This window comes from Lagenorhynchus albirostris, chromosome 1 (genome assembly GCF_949774975.1).
Source record: "Lagenorhynchus albirostris chromosome 1, mLagAlb1.1, whole genome shotgun sequence".
NCBI classification, from domain to species: Eukaryota; Metazoa; Chordata; class Mammalia; order Artiodactyla; family Delphinidae; genus Lagenorhynchus; species Lagenorhynchus albirostris.
The window spans coordinates 131,149,536-131,171,017 of NC_083095.1; the positions used below are offsets into that span (position 1 = coordinate 131,149,536).

The 21,482-nt window shown below is 54.5% G+C and overlaps 1 protein-coding gene across 1 annotated transcript; it reads right to left on the reverse strand.

Annotated features, from left to right (window-relative positions):
- Positions 1-161: 161 nt before the first annotated feature.
- On the reverse strand, positions 162-12,128 carry INSYN1 (inhibitory synaptic factor 1). Its single transcript, XM_060169993.1, has 3 exons — positions 11,181-12,128; positions 10,051-10,758; positions 162-936 (listed from the first exon to the last, which is right to left on the reverse strand). Exons 2-3 carry the CDS (start codon positions 10,204-10,206, stop codon positions 229-231), a joined length of 864 nt encoding a protein of 287 aa, XP_060025976.1. The 5' UTR covers positions 10,207-10,758; positions 11,181-12,128; the 3' UTR covers positions 162-228.
- Between the last annotated feature and the right edge of the window lie 9,354 nt (positions 12,129-21,482).

Below are 21,482 nucleotides of genomic sequence, written 5' to 3' on the forward strand. Positions count from 1 at the left end.
TTCAGGAGCCCTGCCATGAGAAGGTAGGGAGGGTAGTTCTGGCCACACTTCCTGAGACCTAAGAGGTGAGTAGGCATCTCTGTGTCTAAGATGAGCTCTGTGAAAGCTTTGGGGCCTGTGGGGCCGGATCCTTAGCATTTTAAAATTTTATTATGACTGCGTTTGTTTAAATATATATATATTTATAGCTCTATGTGCCCACCGCCCCCCCGGCTCCCTCCCCGGCCCCTAGTTTTTCCCCTTGGCTTTCTGTCTGGTGGCCATGTAGGGCAGCACCGTCTGAGTGCTCTTGTCTGACACCGTTTGGGTGCTGCTGTTTCTTGTGACCCTTCGGGTCTGCTCGGGGGCCAAGGTGGGGTCTGAGCGGCGGCCAGTCAGTGGAGAGCGCCTCGGCTTGTAAGGAGCCGGGGAGGGCTTGAGGGGGCCCGCGTGGGCCTCTGTGTGGGGAGGCTCCGGGGACAGGCCCACCTCCTCCTCGCCGTCCCCCTCCTCGTCGTCACAGCATAGAGCATGGTAGAGCACTTTGTCGCTGAATCGCACCCTCTCCCGCGTGCCCGGGGTCCGCTGGGGCAGCTGGCCCTTCACAGGGCCAGCGCTGAAGGCCTCCTCGCTGGAGGAGTCCGGGGTCTCCACCCGGGGCCCGTTGGGGATGGGCACGCTGCCATTCATGAGCCGGTAGTCAGGGCCAGCCCCTGGCCGGGTCGACTCGGGGCCGTCCACGGAGTCTGAGGGGGTGGAGATGTCCAGGAAGGAGCAGAACTCCCAGCTATCCGAGAGGATGTCAGCTGTCATAAAGTCCAGGTGGCCCAGGTCAAAGGGGCCGCCCACGCCCACCTTGTCGCTGCTGGAGGTGCTGCTCACGGTGGCTGTGGTCCAGTCATCCGGCTCCAGTTCGAAGTCAAAGTCCGAGGTTAGCTTATCGATCTGGCTCACCACCTGGCCGGGGAAGGGGAGAGGAGTGAGTGAGAGGGGCCAGGCAGCGGCCAGCATCACCTAGGTGTGAGTGTGCCCCGTCCCACCCTACTACACCCCCCGGCTGATGACCCTGCAGGACATGACTGGACTTGGACTTTTGCCACCGGTTTGTTTGCCCTGTTGAGGGCCCAAACTGGACCAGGGTGAACAGAGCTGGTTCCGGCCATTCCCCTGGTTCCACTCCTCAGTGCCTTTGGGGAAAGGGGGATGCCTTCCAGCCCTGCACCCCGTCCATTCACACGTCCCTCTGCCCCAAAGCCAGCTGCTCTTCTGGGGGGCAGCCCTGGTGCTCAGAGCTTGATCTTCCTTTGGTTGACAGGGGGCCATTTAAAAAGAGCTGAGAGACTCCAGCAAGGCCACTCAGTGGTAGGATGAGCAGCCCACCCACCCTTGGAGAGGAAATGATACATGGTAACTGCAAAGAAGGCTCTGCCCAGGCTTTCTGAAGCATCCTGGACCAGCCCCTGCAGTGGGTCAGCGAGTGCCCCCCATGGGTCTCTACCACCCCATCCCTACATAGCCCTGGAGCCTCCTCCATCCTCCCCTTCCCTGCCTCTTGATGAGTGAAGATCAGTCCTGGTTTGATGGGGAAGGGATAAAGCAAGCATTATTTGGTAAGCGATAAGAAAACCATCCATCCTGGGCCCAGAACTGCTGGTTAAGTGCCCGCAGGGGCTACAGAGGTCACTGCACCCACCTGCCCCACACGAGGTGAAGCCCTGTTTCATGCAGGAGGCCCTGCCTCAGGACAACCCTTGCCTAGGCCACTGTCAGCACAGACATCAGCAATGAAGACAGTGAGGCAGAAAGGGAGACCCAGTCAGACATAGGGAGAGGACAGAGCAAGGGGAGGAGAGGAGATTCAGGCCAAAATCCAAACCAGTAAAACAACAACAACAAAAGCAAAGCGGAGGGACCAAGAGACCCAGAGACAAAGACATAGGCAGTGAGTCATCAGGCCCAGGAGCTAGCTCCCAGCCCTCTCCAGTGCTCTTTCCCTGGAGTCAGAGAGGTCAGTTAATTCATTAACTAATGAAGTCCCTAATTCAACATTTACTGAAGATGACTGCTGTCCGGGGATGTGCTAGGTGTTCAGCAAGGAGTCGGAGTGGTGAGTGCCTCAAAGTGCAAGTGGAAAGCAAGGGCAAAGATGATGGGTCAGGAGGAGTCTGGCTCGGTGAGACGTCTACTGCGTCAGGAGTTGGGAGCTCTGACGCTGGCAACCTGGTCAGTCCTTTTCCCTCTCTAGGTCTCAGTTTCTCAATCTGTCAATGGGCAGTTGGGTGACTAGTTTATCTCCAAACTTCCTTCCATCTCTGAGATTCTAGGACTCTTGTATTTAGAGGAGTGACTTGAGAAGCTGTTTTGGGGTGTCAATGCCTAGGGATGCCCACTTCCCACAGCCCCCGACCAGGGATGGAAGGAACACTCGGTTGAGGCCTATGGAAGAGCTGGGGGAGTCAAGACACCTGGGTTCCTGATTCGGCTTAGACATCAAAGGTCCTGTGTCTTTGAGTAACTCACATAACCTCTCTGGACTTCAATTTCATTCACCACCAAGTGGGTATGATAATCTCAGGCCTGCCAACCTCACCAGAGCTTCCTGAGGAACAATGAGAAGGCAGTAAAAGGGCTCTGTGGGGGCACTGGTGATAAAAGTGATATCATCTCCCATCTCTGAGCACCTACTACGTGTCAGGCTTTCCACCCACGAGATCATCATCTCCTGAATTTAGGGATGATGGACCAGAGGCACCAGTCACAGGGGACCTGAGGTTCCCGCCTCTGCCGGCCCTGCAACACCGCACACGGCTGAGGTGCTGCCACGATTTCTGGGCTTGGACAGGCAATGGGGATAGGGCTCTACCCTCCGGTCTGACCACCCCAGTCCCCCACCCTAGAATGACTCCCCCACTTCAGAGAAGCTCGCATCCCCCTTAAACCCTTGCTTAACCCAAGCCCCACCTGAGAGCTGGTGGGAGCCCTGGCCTAGAGTAGGGGCTCTCAAACCCGGGTGCGCATCAACTCCCCAGAGTTTCCGATTCAGTAGGTCCCAGTGGGGCTCAAGAGGTGCATGTCTAACAAGCTTCCAGGTGATGCTGCTGCTGCCGCTGTTGGTACCAGGAACAGACTTTGAGGACCACTGGCCTAGGGGACTGGGGATTTAAGCTGGTGAAAAATAGCTCCCCAGGGCATGGCCGCCCTGGGGAGAGGCCCTGTGCCCCTGGGACAACCACACGCTCTAATTAGACTCCGCTGCCGAGAGTCTGCTGCTGTCTGAGGGTGGGAGGATGATGGTAGGAATCTGGAGTTACATGACTCGGCTGTGAACTCACAGGGTTGCCTGTAGCCAGGCCAGGCCCCGAAGCTGGGCTCCTAATCCCCTGTGAGGAAGATGCAGGGTCCACGGGGCAGGAGCCCTAGAGCCTCAGGCCTGGACACTCTTCCCGCCCAAGAAGCCCTTGCCGGCCACCTGCTCAGGAGGCCTTCACGTTCAGGCCCTTCCCCTTCTCCATTAGAATGCCCCTCTCTGTTTCCATCCTGGGAGAGTGGAGGGAAGGAAGGGAGGGAGGTCTGGACTCAAGTCCCAAGTCTGCCCCATCTTGGCTAAGAGACTTGAGAGGCAGGTGATTTCCCTCTCCATGTCTCATTTCCTCCCCTGTAAAATAGGAGGACACACCTCTACTTGCCAAACGTTGGGGATTCAACAGATAGGAATGTGCTTTAAACTGCAGAGTCTGCACAGCCAAGCACTTAAGAATCTGGGCTCTGCAACCGGGCCTGGGGACCCAGATTGTATGCAGGGCCCGGGTCAGTCCACAAACCCTGCTGCCCGTCCCTGGTGCCTCATTTCATGGGGCCAGTTAGGAGGGCAGGAATAGGGTAGGCCCCAGGCTACCTACCTCTCTGCTTTGGCTGTCTTGAAATCTATGATTTCTCTCTGAGATTTAATAATCATTTTGCCTACATGTAATTTGGGATTGTCTTGGAGTGCAGGGAAATAATTATATACACAAAAGGAAAGAGACGGGGAGAGAGAGAATGGAACCACAGAAATCACAGAACCATAGAACCTTGAAGCCAGGAGGGACTGGAGACACTGCTGAGACCACTCTTCCCATTGTGCTTGCTGACGGGGACTAGAAGGGGCTGAGCTGAGACTGGAAGTCAGGGGTCAAGGATGGGAATCACCTGCTCTACAGGGAGCAAGAGTGAGCACTAGAGAGGAAGGGCAGGGCTAAGGGCTGTGGCAAAACCTGCTGGGGGCCTCAGGCCCTGTCCCAAGGGTGTCTACAACCTCTGTCCTGGCCACAGCCTCAGCTGCACCCCCCGCCCCGAACACTGCACCCATCCAGTCTCCCCACTGACAGCCGCTTCCTGTCCAGCTCCTGCTGCATCCAGGGAACTTCCTAATCATCCTGCAGGAACACATCACCTCTCTGCTTCCAGCACTTCACTGCTCCCCAAACTCCTGAGCCTCCCAAACACAACCCCACAGCAAATCTGGTCACAGGTCCTGTTCTCTCCAGCAAGCAGCCTCCTCCCTGCCAGGCCTGCCCCCTCACCTGCCCAATTCACTCCACCGAGCTCACTTGTGCCTCTGGGCCGCACCTGGAATGCCTTCTTTCTTTCCCACTCGTTCCCTCTCACTTCCATAAGGAAGTCTTCCCTGACCCCCAGTTGAGGACAGGTTCCCTGTGAAAGGCCCTGAAAGTACCCCGCACCTCTCCTTATTTTCCAGTAGTTATCACTGCTACCGTTTTGTGTGCAGATGTTATAAGGTCGTTGATGTCTCTCTCCTCACTAGACAGGAAGCCCCATGAAGGGCAGGACAGGATCTGTCTTGCCCACCATTGCATCCCAAGTTTGGCACAGGGATTGGCACATTCTTTACAAATATAGCTTTTGAATGAGTGGATGAGTTGAGACAGAGGGCTTAATAAAACCACTTGGGGCTTCTTTTTCGAGAGAAAGTTCCATGGGCCTGGACACCCCAACACTGCCCGCCCTAGCCCGCCCTCCAGCCGTGGGTGAGATCCCTCTCCAAAGAAAGCACATCTGTGTTCCCTAAGGCCCCAGGACTGAAGACCCGGGAGCCCCAGAACCTGTTTATCTCCTCCCCCTTCACCTCTGGCCCCTTCAACTCTCTTGACAAGCTGCTACCTCCTTCCCTCCCTCCCAGCTCCCCGGGCAGCTGGTTACATAACTGGGGATTCTGCATTATTTATGACCACTGATTATTTTTTAATTCTTGATTACGTTATTTATTGTCTTCCTGGAGGGCTGTGGAGCTGGGGAAGGGGTGGCGGGGAGCGAGTTGACCGTGCGTGATTCATGATTTTCATCCTGCAAGTTGGCATAATTGGTCGGGGAGTTTCTTGAATCTGTCTGGAGGAGGAGAACGCAAAGGGAAAAGGGAGGAAAGGAAGGCGAGAAAAAAAAAATAATAGGAAAAACTCCGCACAATTCTTGCTGAGCTGCGGGTGATGGAGCTGACCCACTTTGGCACAGCTCTGTGGTCCCTAGCCTCTCCGGCTCCAGCTGCTTCCTGGCGGGGACACATTTATCTCATGCCTGAACGGCCCTTGGCTTTCCTTGCCGCCTCACATGCAGCGCCTTGCCGAGGTGACCGCACAGTCACCACCGCGCCTGCTCCCCATGAAAATTGGGTGGGGGGATCCTCCACCACCGCCCCTGGCTGTGAAATGTTTGTGCCCACCCCTCCATCGTCCTGAGGTGTTCGGACCTAGGTGGGCAACTGTGCCCTTAAGTTATGTCCTACTCAAGAGTCAGTGATGATGTGAGAGACACCGGCTGATCAACACAAGAGACGGTTTCGAGCCTCCATGCTGAGCGATATCTTGGGGAGGGGACAACCAAGGAGGAAACTGCTCAAGGTAAGCTCAAAGGCCAAAGGCAAGCCCCTTATCCCTGGCCTTGGGGGCTCCCAGTTGATAGGAAACAGGGAGAGCAGCGGGGAGGCAGACTCCCACCCCGAAACACAACCAGGAGATTCCTGGGGAGCATGTGGGATTCTCACTGAGGACAAAATCCAAATTCCACACTGTAGCCTGCGAGGGCTCTGTGTCATCTGACTCCCTGCTCCCTCTTTGACTTCCTGCTTTTCTCCTAGTTCACTCCACTTCAGCTGCACTGGCTTCCTTGCTGATCCTGAACACGCTGAGCCCATTTCTTCCCCAGGATCTTTGCACAGGCTGTTTCCACTGCCAGGAAGGCTCATCCCCTAAATACCACCCTCACTTCCTTTGGTTCTCTGTTCAAAAGCCGTCTTATTGGAAACCCCCTTCATATCCCCATATCACTGTCATTCTCTATTCCCTTTCCTTGCTGCAAGAGGATGGGACTGCCTACTGCATGCAGGAGGTACTAAATGGTACCAGCCAGGAGGTCAGGGTCCTGGCTTTGACCTCCCTGATGATGGCTAAGAAGCTGATGTGACTCCAAAAGAACAAAGCCATACACGGAGTGAGGCGCTGGCCAGTGCTAGAATATTTCATTAATAATATCTAACAGATATGGAGTGAGTTTTGTGCCCATCACTGTGCTAAGTACTTTATATATAATATCACATTTAATTCTCACAACAACCCTGGGGCTGGGGGGTGGGGTGGGGGGTGTAAAATGTGTTATCCTCATTTACATGGGAAAACAGAAGCACAGAAAGGTAAAGAAATTTTCCCAAGTTCACACAGCTAGGTAGGGGGCAGATCTTGGATTTGAACCAGAGACATCTGGCTGTGGAGCCCATGCTCTTAGCCCGTAGGCTGTGCTGTGCCTCCAAATTAAGATCCACAGAATTCTGAGGAGCTTAGAGAGCCTGCCGGGATTGGCCTGGCATCCTGGAGTATTGGGGAACCTAGGAGAGATGAGGGCTAATTAATGATTGACCGCCATATCCCTCTGCAGCACAATTTTAGCTTTCAAAGCATTTACATTCCTCACCTCACTTAGTCCATTAAACTACTTTTCCCATTCATGGGACAGAACTTGTTCCTCATCGCCTGGGAGGCCAATGGCAGAGCTACAGCAGGGGTTTGGAAGGGTAGGGGAGGTATGGGACAGGAAACTCCAAATCCTTTAGGGGTGTGAGTAGGTGTTGGCCCCCTTACCGCATGCCAGACCCTGATGAAACCCTAAGATCACACTGAGGTGAGAATGATCGTCATCCCCATCTCAGAGGAGCAGACTGAGGCTCAGGGGCCTGGGAAGGGAGTGCATTGGTGTCCCTCGTCTTTCTACGAACTTCAGGCTGTATGCTCAAGAGGGTAAGGAGAGTCTGCCATGATCAGTGGTGTCTGGGGCTGGGGAAGGGAGCAGCAGAGAGAGGAGAATGACAGAGGGGACACAGCTAAGCCCTTCCTCTCTGCTGGCCTTGCTCCTTCATCAAGCATCCTGTGCTGCTCCCCAGCAGTCTTGCACGTGAATCTTGTCTTCACATCTAAGTGCTTTGCGCACCCTGGCATGAGAACCCCATTGGTGAGCCCTGAGCTGGTACTGCCCGGGGAGTGGGGTGTGATGAGGGAAAAGTGTCTGCCACCCTCTCGACTTTGGGCCCATCCATACCCCCAAGGGAAAATGCCTTACTAAGCTACTGAGAAGGAGCGCCTGACAGATCCAGCTTTACAGCCCCCGTGGAGGACCAAGATGGCAGGTTCCAGGGAGCAGGGGGACTGAAACCCTTTACTCCAAACCAGAGCTTGGCGCCCCCCACTCAGTAACCGCATTCCTGACGAATCCCATCCAACAGGAAGTCAGTTATGGCATCTACTCTTCTGTCTGGGCTTCCCAGAGCCTCACCTGCTTTCTACAACACTTCCTCTGCCCATCACCCCATGTCCAGACCCTGCCTGGGGGATGGGGGAGCTCTGAGGCCTGGTGACCCCTCCCAGCTGGGTGCCATTGGCAGTGGGCAGGCTGTGGCATACGGGGTAGACTCTGGTTGCCACAGCAACCTGCCAAAGTCTTGGGTGGAGGCACATGGCCTACAGGGTGTGTGGGGGGAGGGAACTCATCTCTCCCTGTCCTAGCTCAGGCCTCTAGGCTGCAAATCCTGGGAATCTGAAGCTCTGCTGTTCGAGACATGGGAGTAGGTGAGTGTGTGTGCTGGGAAGGGACATCTAAAAGATCTGCAAATGAATCCTAGCACTTCTGAGCTCCCTGCTTCACCCCTAAAGGGTGCTCCTCAGAGCATCACAGCATGAGCATAAGGTATCACCTCTAGAAGACCCCTGTCAAAATGCAAAGATATCAATTAGCCCACCTGCTGAAGCCCCAGAATAGGCAGCAGGAACCTGAGTTCTAGGCTTCGTTCTGCCACTGGTAGGCTGTGTGACCTTGGACAAGCCCCTATCCCTCTCTGGCCTCAGTTTCTTCAACAGCAAACAAACAGGGATGGTCTGGATGACCTGTGAGATGCCTTCAAGCTCTGGATGGCTATTTGGGGAGGGGTGGCAGGTGCCTGGAAGAGGCTCAGTTGGGAGTAGGCTCTGAGCTTATTGAAGCTGCCTCCCAGGCTTAGAGTCAATCCTGGCTCCTTCTGGGCAGGCTTGCTGGGGCATAGGTCCCATGCCCCTGCCCAAGACTGAGACTCTGGACAGTTCCCATGGTCCTGATAGAACCACAGAGCATCTGAAATAAGATGAGGGTGGAGAGAGTCAAAGAGGGGACTGTAGTCCTCTGGACCAATGAGGTTGGGAGAGGAGGGGTTGCTCAGGGGCATCTGGCCTTTGACCTCCAAACTGTATTCTCAAAGATGTTCAGTCCAGACCATGGCCAGCCCAGTCCATGGGAAGAAGCACCACACCTCTCTACCTGCAGCAATAGCCATTCCCACCTCCTGAGAAAGGACTTCCTAGTACGTTCCTCCATAAGGCTGCCTCTGGGCAGAGGGGCTGCCCTGTCCAACCCCTGCTTCTGTCCCAGCATTTCCACAACCCCCTGTACTCCGAACATGACTCCCTTCCAACACCCTCTGCTCCTTGGCTCTCAGGCCAGGCTAGAATGCCACTTTCCCAGTCAGGATTTGGTCCACCATCACCCCCTCTCCCCAGCCTTCCTAGCGCCCCCATCTTCCCCACACAGCTGGCTGGGGAGAGCTCAAGCCCATAACTCCAGTTCAATCACTCTCCCTGCCATCTCTGCAGGGACTCTGGTTACAAGGAGTTGAAATTTGGCTAAAGCCCACCTGGCTGGCATAATGGCACCCAGCAGGCAGATTTAGGCCAGCGGCTCAGAACGCTGGTCATGCATGTTGGGCTCGAACACAGCCCAGGGGGCAGGGCTGAGGACATGTGTACCTCATTACCCTGGTGACGTGGGAAGCAGTAATTAAACCGGGCTCCGCTTAGAGAGACAGAGAGGGACACATATCCCAGGATCTCTCACTGACTTTTCAGCCTTGCCAAAAACCATTCAGAACTGTGGGACGGGGATACATACCTTCAGAGGAGATTCCTGCCCCTGCCAATGTACTGATATCCACTAGCAGGCCCCTAGACCCATTCCCACCTCAGGGCAGGGAAGACATAGCTGGCTTTAATTTTTCCAGGATCAAGGGTTCTAAGTATCTGTGTGATCTCTGGGGAATGCTCTGAGCTGGGCCTTGAGCAGCGGGGACTGCCTCAGTAGAGCCATCCACACTCTCCCAGGGCCCTTTATAAGCCAGTCAGAGTCTGGGAGGCAGATGGTGGGGTCAAAGGTCATTTTGGGTCCCAGAAGAATGTCTTCCACTAAGAGGATGCCGTGGGATTCAGTCCTTACTGGGCACCGTGCGGCTCTGAACCATGGGCCCACAACACGCTGCCCAAGCAGTCTCAGGATCACTGAGGCCCCGCCAGCCCTGGGGTATGGTGAGATCTTCAGCGAAGCAGATTTGGGGAAAGAAGAACAAGGAGAAGGAAGTACCCAGCACAGTGACCCAGGTGCGCACAGCTTTGAGCGCGCGCGCGCACACACACACACACACACACACACACTTAAACACATACGTGTGAGTACATTTCCTGGGCTAGGCCCAGGAAAACCAGTCTAGGGGCTGCCTGGCCCCTCACTTACCTCCCTTAGCTCCTTGGCCACCTCCTTGAGCTCCCGCAGGATGTCCTCCAGCTGCCCAATGACCATCTTCATGCGCTGTCGAATCCGCTCCCGCTCGCCACCACTGCTGGGGTCGTCACTGGGCTGCCCGAGGTCCGGGGTGCCCCGAATGTTCATCCTTTACCACGTGGCTGCAGGCCTGCCCATACTCCCCCCAGCCGGGCACACGCTGCGTCTGCCTCCACGGAGCCCCCCTCAGCTGGGCAGAGCTCCACATCTTAACGGCCCCCTAGCCCACCCTGGCCCTGGGTGGCCCTCACCCAGCCCCTGCCCCCTGCCACCCCGCCTCCTCTACCTCTGGGTGGGGAATGGGACACCCAGAGGGAGACAGAGTCTGACCAAGGGGGGTCAAGGTGAGGACACAGGAGAGCAGGGGGAGGGGCCTTGGGTCTCAGGAGTGGCCTCTAGGACTTGAAGTGCCTGTGGGTATGCTGAGCTGGACACAGAGGCAGGGGGATGACTCTGCAGGGACTATGGGTAAGAGATGCCCTTGGGACGGGCGGAAGGCAGCAGTAATACCCTCACAACTCCTAGGAAATTGCAAAGGCAGAGGTCTCGAGATGCAACTGACACCTGCAAAGGGACGGTGGCTGGGGTCTTCCGGATGTGAAGGGGGCTCCAGATGTGGGTGGCTCTGGGAAGGGAGCCGGATTGGAGGAGGGCAGCCCCCTGCAAAGAGAGCGAGCCTGGCGTCAGCCCTCCCAGGTTGCAGCACCCGCGGGCAACGCTGCTGCCTTCCTCCTCACCCCAGCCTGCACCTTTGCTCGCTGGGGAATTGGTTTTATTTATTTATTTTTTTTGTAGGGAGGGATGATGGAGGCAGATGCTCTATAGCACAGCCCCTCCCCAAAGGGAAAACAGGAGCCCCTGCTTTAGAAGCCGAAGTCCTCAGCCTGCGATGGGGCACCCTGCCCTGGCTCTCCCCAACGCCCCCCCACCCCAGTCAGGCCAGGCCCCGCTGGTTCACTGGAGGGCCTCTCCAGACATCCATCCTCCCTCCTAGTGCCCCCGGGGTGCCCTCGTTCCCCGCTGGACCTTCCCTTCCCCTGCCCCGCCTTCCGTGAGAACCCCCTCTCCGCTCCCGGACTCACCAAGGCGGGGAGTGGGGGCACTGGCCTTCCTTCCGCGCAGCGTCGGGGGCCAAGTCCCAAGGCGAGGTTGGGGGGCCCCCAAGGCTCCCTAGGGCGGGCTTCTCTCTCTGGACCCTTCGGTCCTTGGCCTCAAGGAGGTCCTCAGAGCCGCCACTGGAGACATCTGGACGGTGGGAGGGGGCGGGGCCTCCACGCTCCAAGGAAGAGGCCAGGAAAAATCTCTCCCAACCCCCGCCGGGCTCTGGTGGGGAATGAGCAAGGGTCCGGCGGGTCCGGGGCTCTGAGGCCACAGGTGAACCGGGCACAGGGCGACCGAGGCGACGCCGGTCCGGTCCCAGCACGCAAGCCAAAGTCTGAGGGATCGGAGGGCGCCGGGATCCCTTCAGCCCACGCCCGGCATTCCCGGGGCTCGGCACCGTCCTGAATTCGCTCTGTCCAGTCCAGATCGGCCGGCTCCGGGCTCTGCCGGGGTCTGCCCTGCCCTGCCCGGAGTGAGCTGGCACCCGTGGGCGCCCGGGGCGCGCTCAGCCCGGACCCCGAATGACCGCGCTCCGGCACCTGCGGCGTCCGGAGCGGCCGCGAGGGTCCGCTCAGTCTAGCCCCGGGGTCCTCCGGGGCGACAACGCTCTCGCGGCTCAGTCCACGGTCGGAAAGGTCCGGAATCGCCGGGCCCCGGGGGGAGGGGCGGTGTTGGCCGCGGGGACCAGGTCCCTGCCGGGCCGGGCCGAGGGAGAGCGGGGCAGGGGGCCCGGCCGGGCTGGGTCTGGCGGCCGGGCGCGGGCGGGAGCGGCGCCGGGTGGAGGAGAGGAGGCGAGAAGAGCAAGAGGAGGAGGCGAGGCGAGGCGAGACGAGGGGAGGGAGCGCGCGGCGGGCCCGGCGGGCCGGGGCGCACGGGGCTCGCAGCCTCCTCTCCGCTCCGCCGCCTCCCGCCCGCTGGCCCTCGGCTCGCAGCCTGGCCAGTCCCCGGGCGCCCGGTTGTGCCGGTGGGGCCACCGGGCGCCGGGTCGGGCTGGGCCTCCCTCGGCCGCCTCGCCCCGCCCTGCCCCGCCGGGCTCCGCGGGCCTGGGCCCGCTTCCCGAGCGCCGCGCCGCCCGCGCCCCGGCCGCCCCCGGCCCGGCCCGCCCCGCCGCCCCCCGCCGGACTGGCCGCCCGGGCGGGCGCTGGCTCCCTCAACGGCCGCCCGGCTTGCTCGGCTCCTCTCTCCTCGGCGCTGTCAGGGAAGGGGCCGGCCCCGCGCGCCGGGAGGGAGCTTTTAAAGCGACACACACGCCTCCCAGCGCCGAGCGCCGAGCGCGCGAGCCGCGGGGTCTCGCCACCCCGGTGACTGGGAAACGTCCAGCGCTTGCGGGGCTGGAGGCGGGCTCGCCGGGGCGCACTCCTGTTGACCTCGGGGCGCGGAAGGGCAGCGGGTTAGGGGCTTACTCAATTCCTTCCTACCTTTCCATCAGCCCCCATTGCCCCTTCCCCCACTGCGGTGCGCCCCGGGCTTCCCTTTTGGCTAAATTTCCCGCATCCAGGCCCTCCCCCTTACCCCATCATACCTCAGACTACTCCCAGACGTTGCCTTAAGTCAGATTCATTAAGAAAATAGAATACTGACAACCTTTACTGAGCACCTACTGTGTGCCAGGCTCTGGGCTGGATGGGGCCGGAGTTGGAGATTCTGCAGATGACAGGAATGCATTAGACACAGGTCACTTTGTTTAGTTATTCATCCATTTACTCAACATTTATTCAGCACCTTCCGTGTACCAGACCCCACGCTAGACTCTGGCGTCTCGGGAAGGAAAAGCAACACTTTAGGAAGCTCACAGCTTGTGAGGACACTGCTGAGTAAACTCAGGGGCGGTAAACGCAGGGCAAAGGCAAGTTCCAGAAGCAATGATAGGGGAGGGGGAGGGTGGGAGCAACCCAGGCCAGGGGCTGGCAAGCTCTCCTTGAGACAAGCCCTGAGCTGAATCTCAAAGGATAAGTAGGAGTTACCCAGGTGACTGTCAGTGTGGGGGAAGTGTCGGTGAGCATTCCAGGCAGGGAGGAGGGTGAGAGCAGAGGCTCAGAAGCAGAAGTGAAGGGGGGCGGGGGGTTGAACCAACTGTGGCCTTTTAGAGATAACCATTTTGACAGCTCTGTGGAAAGTGGATTTGAGGAAGACCAGATCCCGAGAGACCCAGAGGCCATGGTTAGAAGCTTGGATTTTATCCTGAGGTAGAGGGAAGCTATGGTGTTAGGGAGGAACCCGGTCCTGCTCACCTCTCAGGAGAGCCCTCTGGGGCTTTGAGGATGATGGGTCTTGGGGCACGGACACTGGCAGGAGACCAGTTAGGAGGCTATTACAAGAATCGAGCTGAGAGAGGAGGGGCCTGCATGGCAGTAGGGATGGAGAGGAGGCGATGTTTTGAGAAATAATTTAGTAGAACATGGGAGGACTTGGAGACTGGTTGAACTTGGAGAGGGAGTGGGAGTCCAGGATGCCTCTGCTTATAGCTTGAGAGACTGGGAGATGGTTGTGCTACCCACTGACTTAGAAGAACAGGTGTGGGGTGAAGATGAGGCATCTAATTTGGGACAGGTGGAGATATTCTGAAGACAGTTGAGTATATGATCTATGCCTGGGCTTGAGAGTATTTTTTTTTTTAAATCATCATTAGAGGGGCTGAAATTAACCAGGAAGCCTGTTTACACCAGTAACAAAAGCAGTAGGTCAGGCTGGAGCCTTGGAAAATAGTCCCTGAGAAAGATGGAGCTGGAGTGGTCAGGGAAGTAGAAGAACCAGGAGAGTGGGTGTCATGCAGACTCAGGAGAGGATTTGGAGGAAGCAAGTGCTCCACAGTGTCAAAGGCTGCAGAGAGCAGCTGTGAGAGAAGGAATGGAAAGTATCTATTGTCCTGGTATTAGGAAGCCAGTGGTGGTGTGGCAGGGGCAGGGTTTTTTGTTTTTTTTGTTTTTGGAGGGTTTTTTGGTGGGGAGAAGGTGGGATGAGGCAGGTTGTTGGGCACTGAGGGCTGAGTGGTTGGTGAGAAATAGGAATTCGTGAGTATAGGTGACATTGTCAAAAGTTCAGATGACAAGGGAGTAAAGATCTTGAACTAGAGGCAGATGAAGGGTCAAGGGAGGTGGGGCTGGATGGTGGTTCGAGGCTGACCCACAGGGGGCTTAATTTCGGGGATGGTGATGTGTCATGGGTACCAACGGTTTCACTTGTTCTCCTAGTTCTCTCAGAGGTATGTTCACAGGGGTCCTCTGGAGGCACTAGGTCCTCCAGAAGCTGTGAAGGTGTGAATTCAGCTGCCTGGGGTGGGGGAGATGTTCTCCTGGGAAGGTCGATCCAGAGGGCCCACAAATCACTTTGTTGAAAATTTGTGGTAAAATACATATTACAAAAAATTTACCATCTTAATGATTTTTAAGTGTACAGTTCAGTGGCATTAAGTGCATTCATGTTGTTAGGCAACCATCACCACCATCCATCTCCAGAACTCTTTTCATCGTGCAAAACTGAAATTCTGTACCCATTAAACATTCACTCTCCATCCCCCTCCCCCCACCCCCTGGCAACTAGTACCAGTCTCTATGAGTTTGACCAGGGTAGATACCTCATATAAGTGGAATCATACAGTCCCACCAATCACTTTCACGGAAGCTATGATGTTAATAGATTGCCAAAATAAAACATGGACTGTGCCTGAGAAAACAAAATGAGTTTCTTATCTTAGGTCCATGGAACCATCTGCCCACGTCCAGGATGGGGGAGGTATATTTCAGCTTGGGAGTGTTAGGAGACAGTGAACTCAGTTTGAAAGGATGGGATGTGACTGCTTAATACCTAATTGATCTTGGGTTGCGTTAATAGAAGTATGCTGTTTAGAAGAAGAGAGGTGACATTTCTTCTGTCCTCTGTGTGGATCAAACTATGTCTAGGACCCCATTTCACTGGGTATGTCCACAGGAGGGCAGCCACAGTGGAGGACGTATGTGTGGGGAAAGGGAGGACTGGTGTGTATGTCCTGTGAAGAAGAGTTAGGCTGGTCAGGGAAGGCTGGAGAAGAGGAGTCTCAGGAGAAGGGGTCTCTGTCCGTAAATCCTCAAAGGCTGCCACAGGGAGAGGAGGTACTCGGGCTCACCTTCCTTAGTATTCGCAGATTGACCCATCCTCCCTTCCACCCAGCCTCCCTGGCCACCTGCCCAGATATCCCATCCTTCAGATCTCTGCTTAGATCTACCCCGCACCTCCAGACAGCCTTCCCTAGCCCTTCAGTCAATAGGGAGGAACAGAAGTACTCTTTTGGACCTTAATCAAATGTTTCCCAGGGTATTCATTTAATGTGCTAGCTGTGTGACCTTGGGCAAGTCACTTAACCTCTCTGAACAGGGATAAGGAGCCCATAAACATTTTTATTTTTTCCTGTTTTGGCTGTTTTGCCAAAAAGGGAAAAAAAAAGTTGTTTTCTACTGTCTCTTTGACTCAGAAAAATAGAGATGATAATAGTACCTACTTTCCAGGGTCATTGTGAGCACATGGAAGTACTTGGCCCAATGCCTGGGACCTGGTAGGTACTCCATAGATGGTAGCTGCTATAGACTCTTTTTAATGGCTTTGTGTCTGTAAGCCTTATTTCCTTGTGAGGCTGTGAACTCCCAGGATGGTGTCTGCCCTTGTCTCTCACATGGACCAGTGGAGTGGAGTGGAGTGTGACAGCTAGTGACTTTTACTTTGGCCTGTTTTCCATCATCCCACTTCATGCATCCCTTTCCCTTGGGAAATTCCTCCCTGTTGTCACATAGTCCTGGTGGGCTGTCTGTTAAAGTGCCCACTGTTCCCACCCATCCCTATCCCATTGCCAGCAGGTAGGCATGTGACCCAGACTTCACCAATCACAGAACCCCATTTTCCAACACCAGTGATTGGCCCAAGGGGTGAGCACATTCCCAAGCAGGGCCAATCAGACTCTTTCTCTGGGATTGATATATGGACGCGGAGAAGGAAGCCTTCTTTCCACTGGGACACAAAGCTTGATGCTGTAGTCCCAAGGCTGCAAACAAGTCATCTTTCCCCCTAAAAGTTGGATCCAAGCAAGGCAACAGAGGGGAGGGGACTTTAGGGAGCATGATAACAGCATTGCTGAGAGTCCCAATTTGGGCTCTCATGGCCTTTGTTCCTGCAGTCCTTCTTTTAGTCCTGGGAGCTGCAATAACATCCTATCCATCTGTAAGAGCCAATACGTTCCTTTATTGCTCCAGCTTGTTTGGTTGGGTTCTTGTCTCATGCAACAAATAGGAGCCTGAAAACGACACTCAGGGAATAATAAATGAATGGATGATTGACTAAATGATTGGGGGTGGGATGTCCAAAGTTCCTGAAGCTAGAGGGTTGGGAGCTGCTGCCCTGTGGCCATGGAAGTGAGGTAGGGTATTTGGGAGGATACTGTATCAGGCGGGCTTGGATTTGTGTCCCAGCTCTGCCATTCACTAGCTGTGTGATCTTGGGCAAGTTACTTGCCCTCTCTGAATTTGAGGTTCCTTATCTGTAAAATAGGCAAAATAATAGTGACTGCACAGGGTTGCCTTGAGGATGGAATGAGATAAGGAACAAGAAGCACCAAACATAGTCCCCAGGGTGAGGGTAGGGGAGGCAGGAGCTAGTAGCTGTTCTTTTTTTTTTTTTTTTTTTTTTTTTGTGGTACGTGGGCCTCTCACTGTTGTGGCCTCTCCCGTTGCAGAGCACAGGCTGCGGACACGCAGGCCCAGTGGCCATGGCTCACGGGCCCAGCCGCTCCGCGGCATGTGGGATCTTCCCAGACCGGGGCACGAACCCGTGTGCCCTGCATCGGCAGGCGGACTCTCAACCACTGCGCCACCAGGGAAGCCCCTAGTAGCTGTTCTTATTAGCCTGCACTCGATTGTGGTGGATTGGGCGGGACTGAGATTGACATGCATCTCAGGAGGGAACAAAGATTCAATCTGTAAGCTGGATTCTCAGAAGAAGTGGGTCCTGGCACCAGGGAGTCTGTGCCAGGGCCAGAGTGAGTGTGTTCAGGCTTGAGAGAGAGAGAAGACAGAGATAATAGAGCACCTAGCACTTAGGCAGTGGAGTTGGAAGGATTTGGCTCATAAGCTAGCTTTTCCGCTAACCGTGTGACTCACTAAATCTTCCAAGCCTCAGTTTCCCTTCTCTGTAGATCCCTTCCTGAGAGTTGTCTTAAAGACTAAATAAAGCAGTCCATGTACCATGTTCAGCACATGGCTTAGTAGGTGTTCAATAAAAATTAGCTATTATTTTTGATATTTGTGGCTTCAGGAAATTTTCTGAACACAAAGGTGGGATGAGTGTATAACTCTATAGATAAACTTTTCATGAGGAAGACCTCAAATCAAGGAGAGTCCGTACCTGAGTCTCCCAGGAAAGGCCATTTCAGAACAACTAAGTGTCATATGTCCTTCTGTGTCTGGATAATGGTGGGGCTCACATTGGGGAAGCCATGTCTGGGGACATTTCTATCATCATCCTGCCCACCGTAATCTCCTCAGCTCAGGAAAGGTTCTCAGAGCTTTCTACACTGGCTGCTTCCTCTTCCTCACGCCTCATCACCCTCCAACCTTGTAACCTGGTGGCGGTTGGCATTGCATGGCTGAAATCACCCTCACCGAGCAAGACCCTGATCTTGCTAAGACCAGCGGACACTTTTCCTCCCCTGCCAAAGGCGATGGCTTTGTGGTACTCGACCCTGTGGGGGCTCGTCCTACTTCCCGGCACCCTCTCTTCCATGGCATCATGTCTCATTTCTCCGGATTCTCTTCCTACTTCTCCGAGGCCTGCTTCTCAGTTGGCTTAGTGTCTTCTCCCTCTGGTCTCTTAAATCCTCAGGCTCTCTTCTCACTCCATACACCTTCGCCAAGGGAGCTCTTTCACACTCCCTAGAAGTTCTTGCCTTCCAGTTTGCTGTTTCCATATGAGACCTTCCCAATCCTTCAGCTCATGTTGCCAACTGCCCATTGGACATTTCCATGAGGCCGTCCTGCATGCACCTCAACGCAGTGTGCCCAAGTCAGAAGCCATTGTTTTTCCCCCAGAATGTGTCCCCTTTTATCTTTCCCATCTCAGAGAATGACACCACCCTCCACCCGCCCCATGCAAGCCAGAGAGTTGAGATCACCATAGACTCACTCTCCCACATCCAGTTAGTCACTAAGTCCTGTGGATTCTACCCTCATGTAGACGGGTTTGTCTCTCTACTGATGACCAGGTCCTTTCTTGCACCCATTGGCCCCTGCATCAGCTGACAGCCAACTGATGGATATGCCAACCCTTGGACTTACCCTGCAGAGTCCACTGTTGCTGGTACTGGCTTTGGGATCTACCTGTTTATGACCCTCCATGGCTCCTCATCCCTACCAGGTGAGTCCGGTCCCCTTAGTTTGGCATTCACGTCTTGTCACGAGCTTGCCCTTGTCTGTCTCTCCAAGCTCCTCTCTATCACCTCTCGCTCCTGATGCTTCTGCCAGGCTGAGCTACTTGCAGTTTTTGTCTCACTACCCTCCTTACACTTCCTCTCCTCTTTGCCTGGAATGCTTCCTTTCTCACCCTTCTCCTCCAGACCAACTTCTACTCCCTCCTGAAATATTCTCCAGAGTGTGAGGTCCCCCCTCTGTGCCACCAAAGAGCCCTCATCCCCAGCAAGTCCAGCACTTGCCACATTACTTTGTCATTGTGAGTGTGACTCCCTCCCACTAGACCATGAACTACCGGAGAGCAGACACCTCCATGCCCTTGGTGTCCAGCAGAGTCTGCTATAGTCAGTTCTCAAGGTACACTTTTGAATTTAAATCTCTAAAGTACTTAGTTGTTTTACATTTTTATTAAACAAAATATTTTAAGGTGACCTGAGATGGGAAAAACTGGAGAGAAGGGGCATGGCACATAGCTCAGGCGGCCCCCCAACACACATGCTGAGCCTTCACACCCCTCCCCTGAACCTCTAACACTCCATCCTGCTCTCCTCAGGAAAGACCTGTAAGCTGAGTCCTGCTGTGTGACTTAGACCAATCACATACCCTCTCTGTGCCTCTTCTTCCTCTTCTAAAAATGGGATGTTGGAGTATTCCAGGAAAATGATATTTTTCAGAGTACTTTCACACAAAAGTCCCCAATTAGTCTGCCAACAGCATGGGAGAACGGTGGTGTTAGCACCCCTCCTGGCTTCTGGGGGTTCTTATGCTGGCCTTTATCCTTTACTCTTCACTCTCTGGTCAGGTCAACCCCCGCCCCCCACCCTCCGGTTCCTTTCCATCAGTATTTGAACTTGCTCTCTAAACTCTCCTGTCTTAAAAGTAAGATCCCACTTCCCTCTCCAGGTGCTGTCTCATCTCTTCTCTTTCACAGCCAGACTGTCCCCAAGAGTTGCCCCCATTCCCTGCCTGTCGTCCTGTAGCTCTCACTCATTCCTCCTCCCTTTGCATGCTGGAGTCTACCTCTACTATTCCCCTAACAAAACTTTAAATGCAGAGGTCACCGGTGACCTCCAAGATGCTCAGTCCGCAATCCTGATCTGACTTGTCTTCCCACTGCATTGGTTCCGTCACAACCTCTGTTCTCTTCCCTGGGCTGCAGGGACGCCGTGCCTTCCTGGATCTCTGCTGGCTGCATTTTCACTGCTAGCCCTCAGCTTCCTCTGCCTGCTTTCCACCCTGCCTGTCTTTGAACACTGGAGTCACTCAGGGCTCAGTTCTGTGTCCTTTTCATTCTCACCCCTCTTTCTTCCCACTCTGTCGTACCCCCCTCTTTTGGTTGCAGTTACCACCTGTATAGCTCCCATTCCAAATAATCATCTCCAGCTCGATTCTCTCCAAGTTCCAAACTTGTAGATCCTCCTGGCTCCTGGGCCATCAGTTGGCCATCAAACTCAAAACTGAACTCGGGGTATTTCCTAAACAATTCTTCCCCCTGTGTCCACTGTCTTAGCTCTTCTTACAGAAACTCTGGGAATTATCCTTCATACCTTCTCCTCACCCTCCACGTTGAATTCACCTCTATTTTCTCATTCTGCCTCCTGAATATTTTCTGATATCTGAATACTCTCTGCTGCTACCCTCTTTGTCTGAAGCACCGTCATCCATCATCTTTCCATCAGACGATGAAATCCACCTTCTACCACGTGCTCTCTGGTCCTCTCTAAGGTATTCGCTGCACAGCAGCCACAAGGATCTTAAAAAAACTTGAGTCTGACGTATCATTCTCCGGCTTAAAATCCCTCAAGTGTTTCACATTTTCCCAAAGTCCAAACTCTCACTACATCAGCAAGTCCCTGGGTGGTCTGGCCAGTAGCTCTCAGCTCCCCTCTCTCCCCACCTCCCATTACTCTCTTCCCTTCAGTCACACTGACCTCGTTTCAGTGTCTTGGATGCACAGTGCCTCTGGACTTTCACACATGCTGTTCCCTGTACCCTGGGGGTGCTCTTACCCCTTCTTCACCCAGCTAACTCCTGCTCACCCTCGAGGCCCTGGCTGAAATTTTACTCCTCAGGAAAGTCTTCCCAGAACTTTCCCTCAAACTAGCCCATACCCCCTGTTATTTGTAATTATGTCATACCTGCATTCCCTACTAGAATATAGGGAATGTTATTGACTACAATACAAATGCTCAGCAAATACTAACTGAGGAAGTTCAGGGTGGTTAAGCAACTTGCTTGAGGTCACACAGCTTTTCAGTAGCAGGTCTCATCTTAAACCCTTTTAGACTAGTTTTGGTGCCTCTGCCATGGGGCCCAAAACACACACACACATTCCCTTTATCCAAGCAGTGATCACACCTTATCCTAGCTGCTTGTGCAACGGCCCCTCTCCCTGCTAAGCCTCTGAAGCAGAGGCCATGCTGTCTTACATGTTCCTGTGCCCCTGCCTTCTCGCTCAGCCTCTGGCATGTGGTGGGGATGGAGTACTGTGTACACTTGTGGGTTTGACTCTCTGTTGATGAGTCCCCCAAATTCTTTTCTAGCTCTGCCTTTCTGCCAAGCACCAGTTTCATTCTTCAGCTCAGCTATGGATTGAGCCTCCTTTTAATTTTCATCCTAAGTTAAAGAAACCTAAACATTTAAAATAAACTTTTACTAAAAAAAAAAAGAATAAATGAGACAATAATTGAGGGAAGCACGAAAGGAAATAAGACAAAAAGTACAAAATACAAGAAAAAGAGCCTAGAAATAGTTGAGGCAAGAGGTTTGGCCACATATAGCCTGTGGGCTAAGCCATCCCAGATCACCGGCCCCCGCATAATTCTGCCCTTTGGATCCTTGGGTCAGTTCCTCACC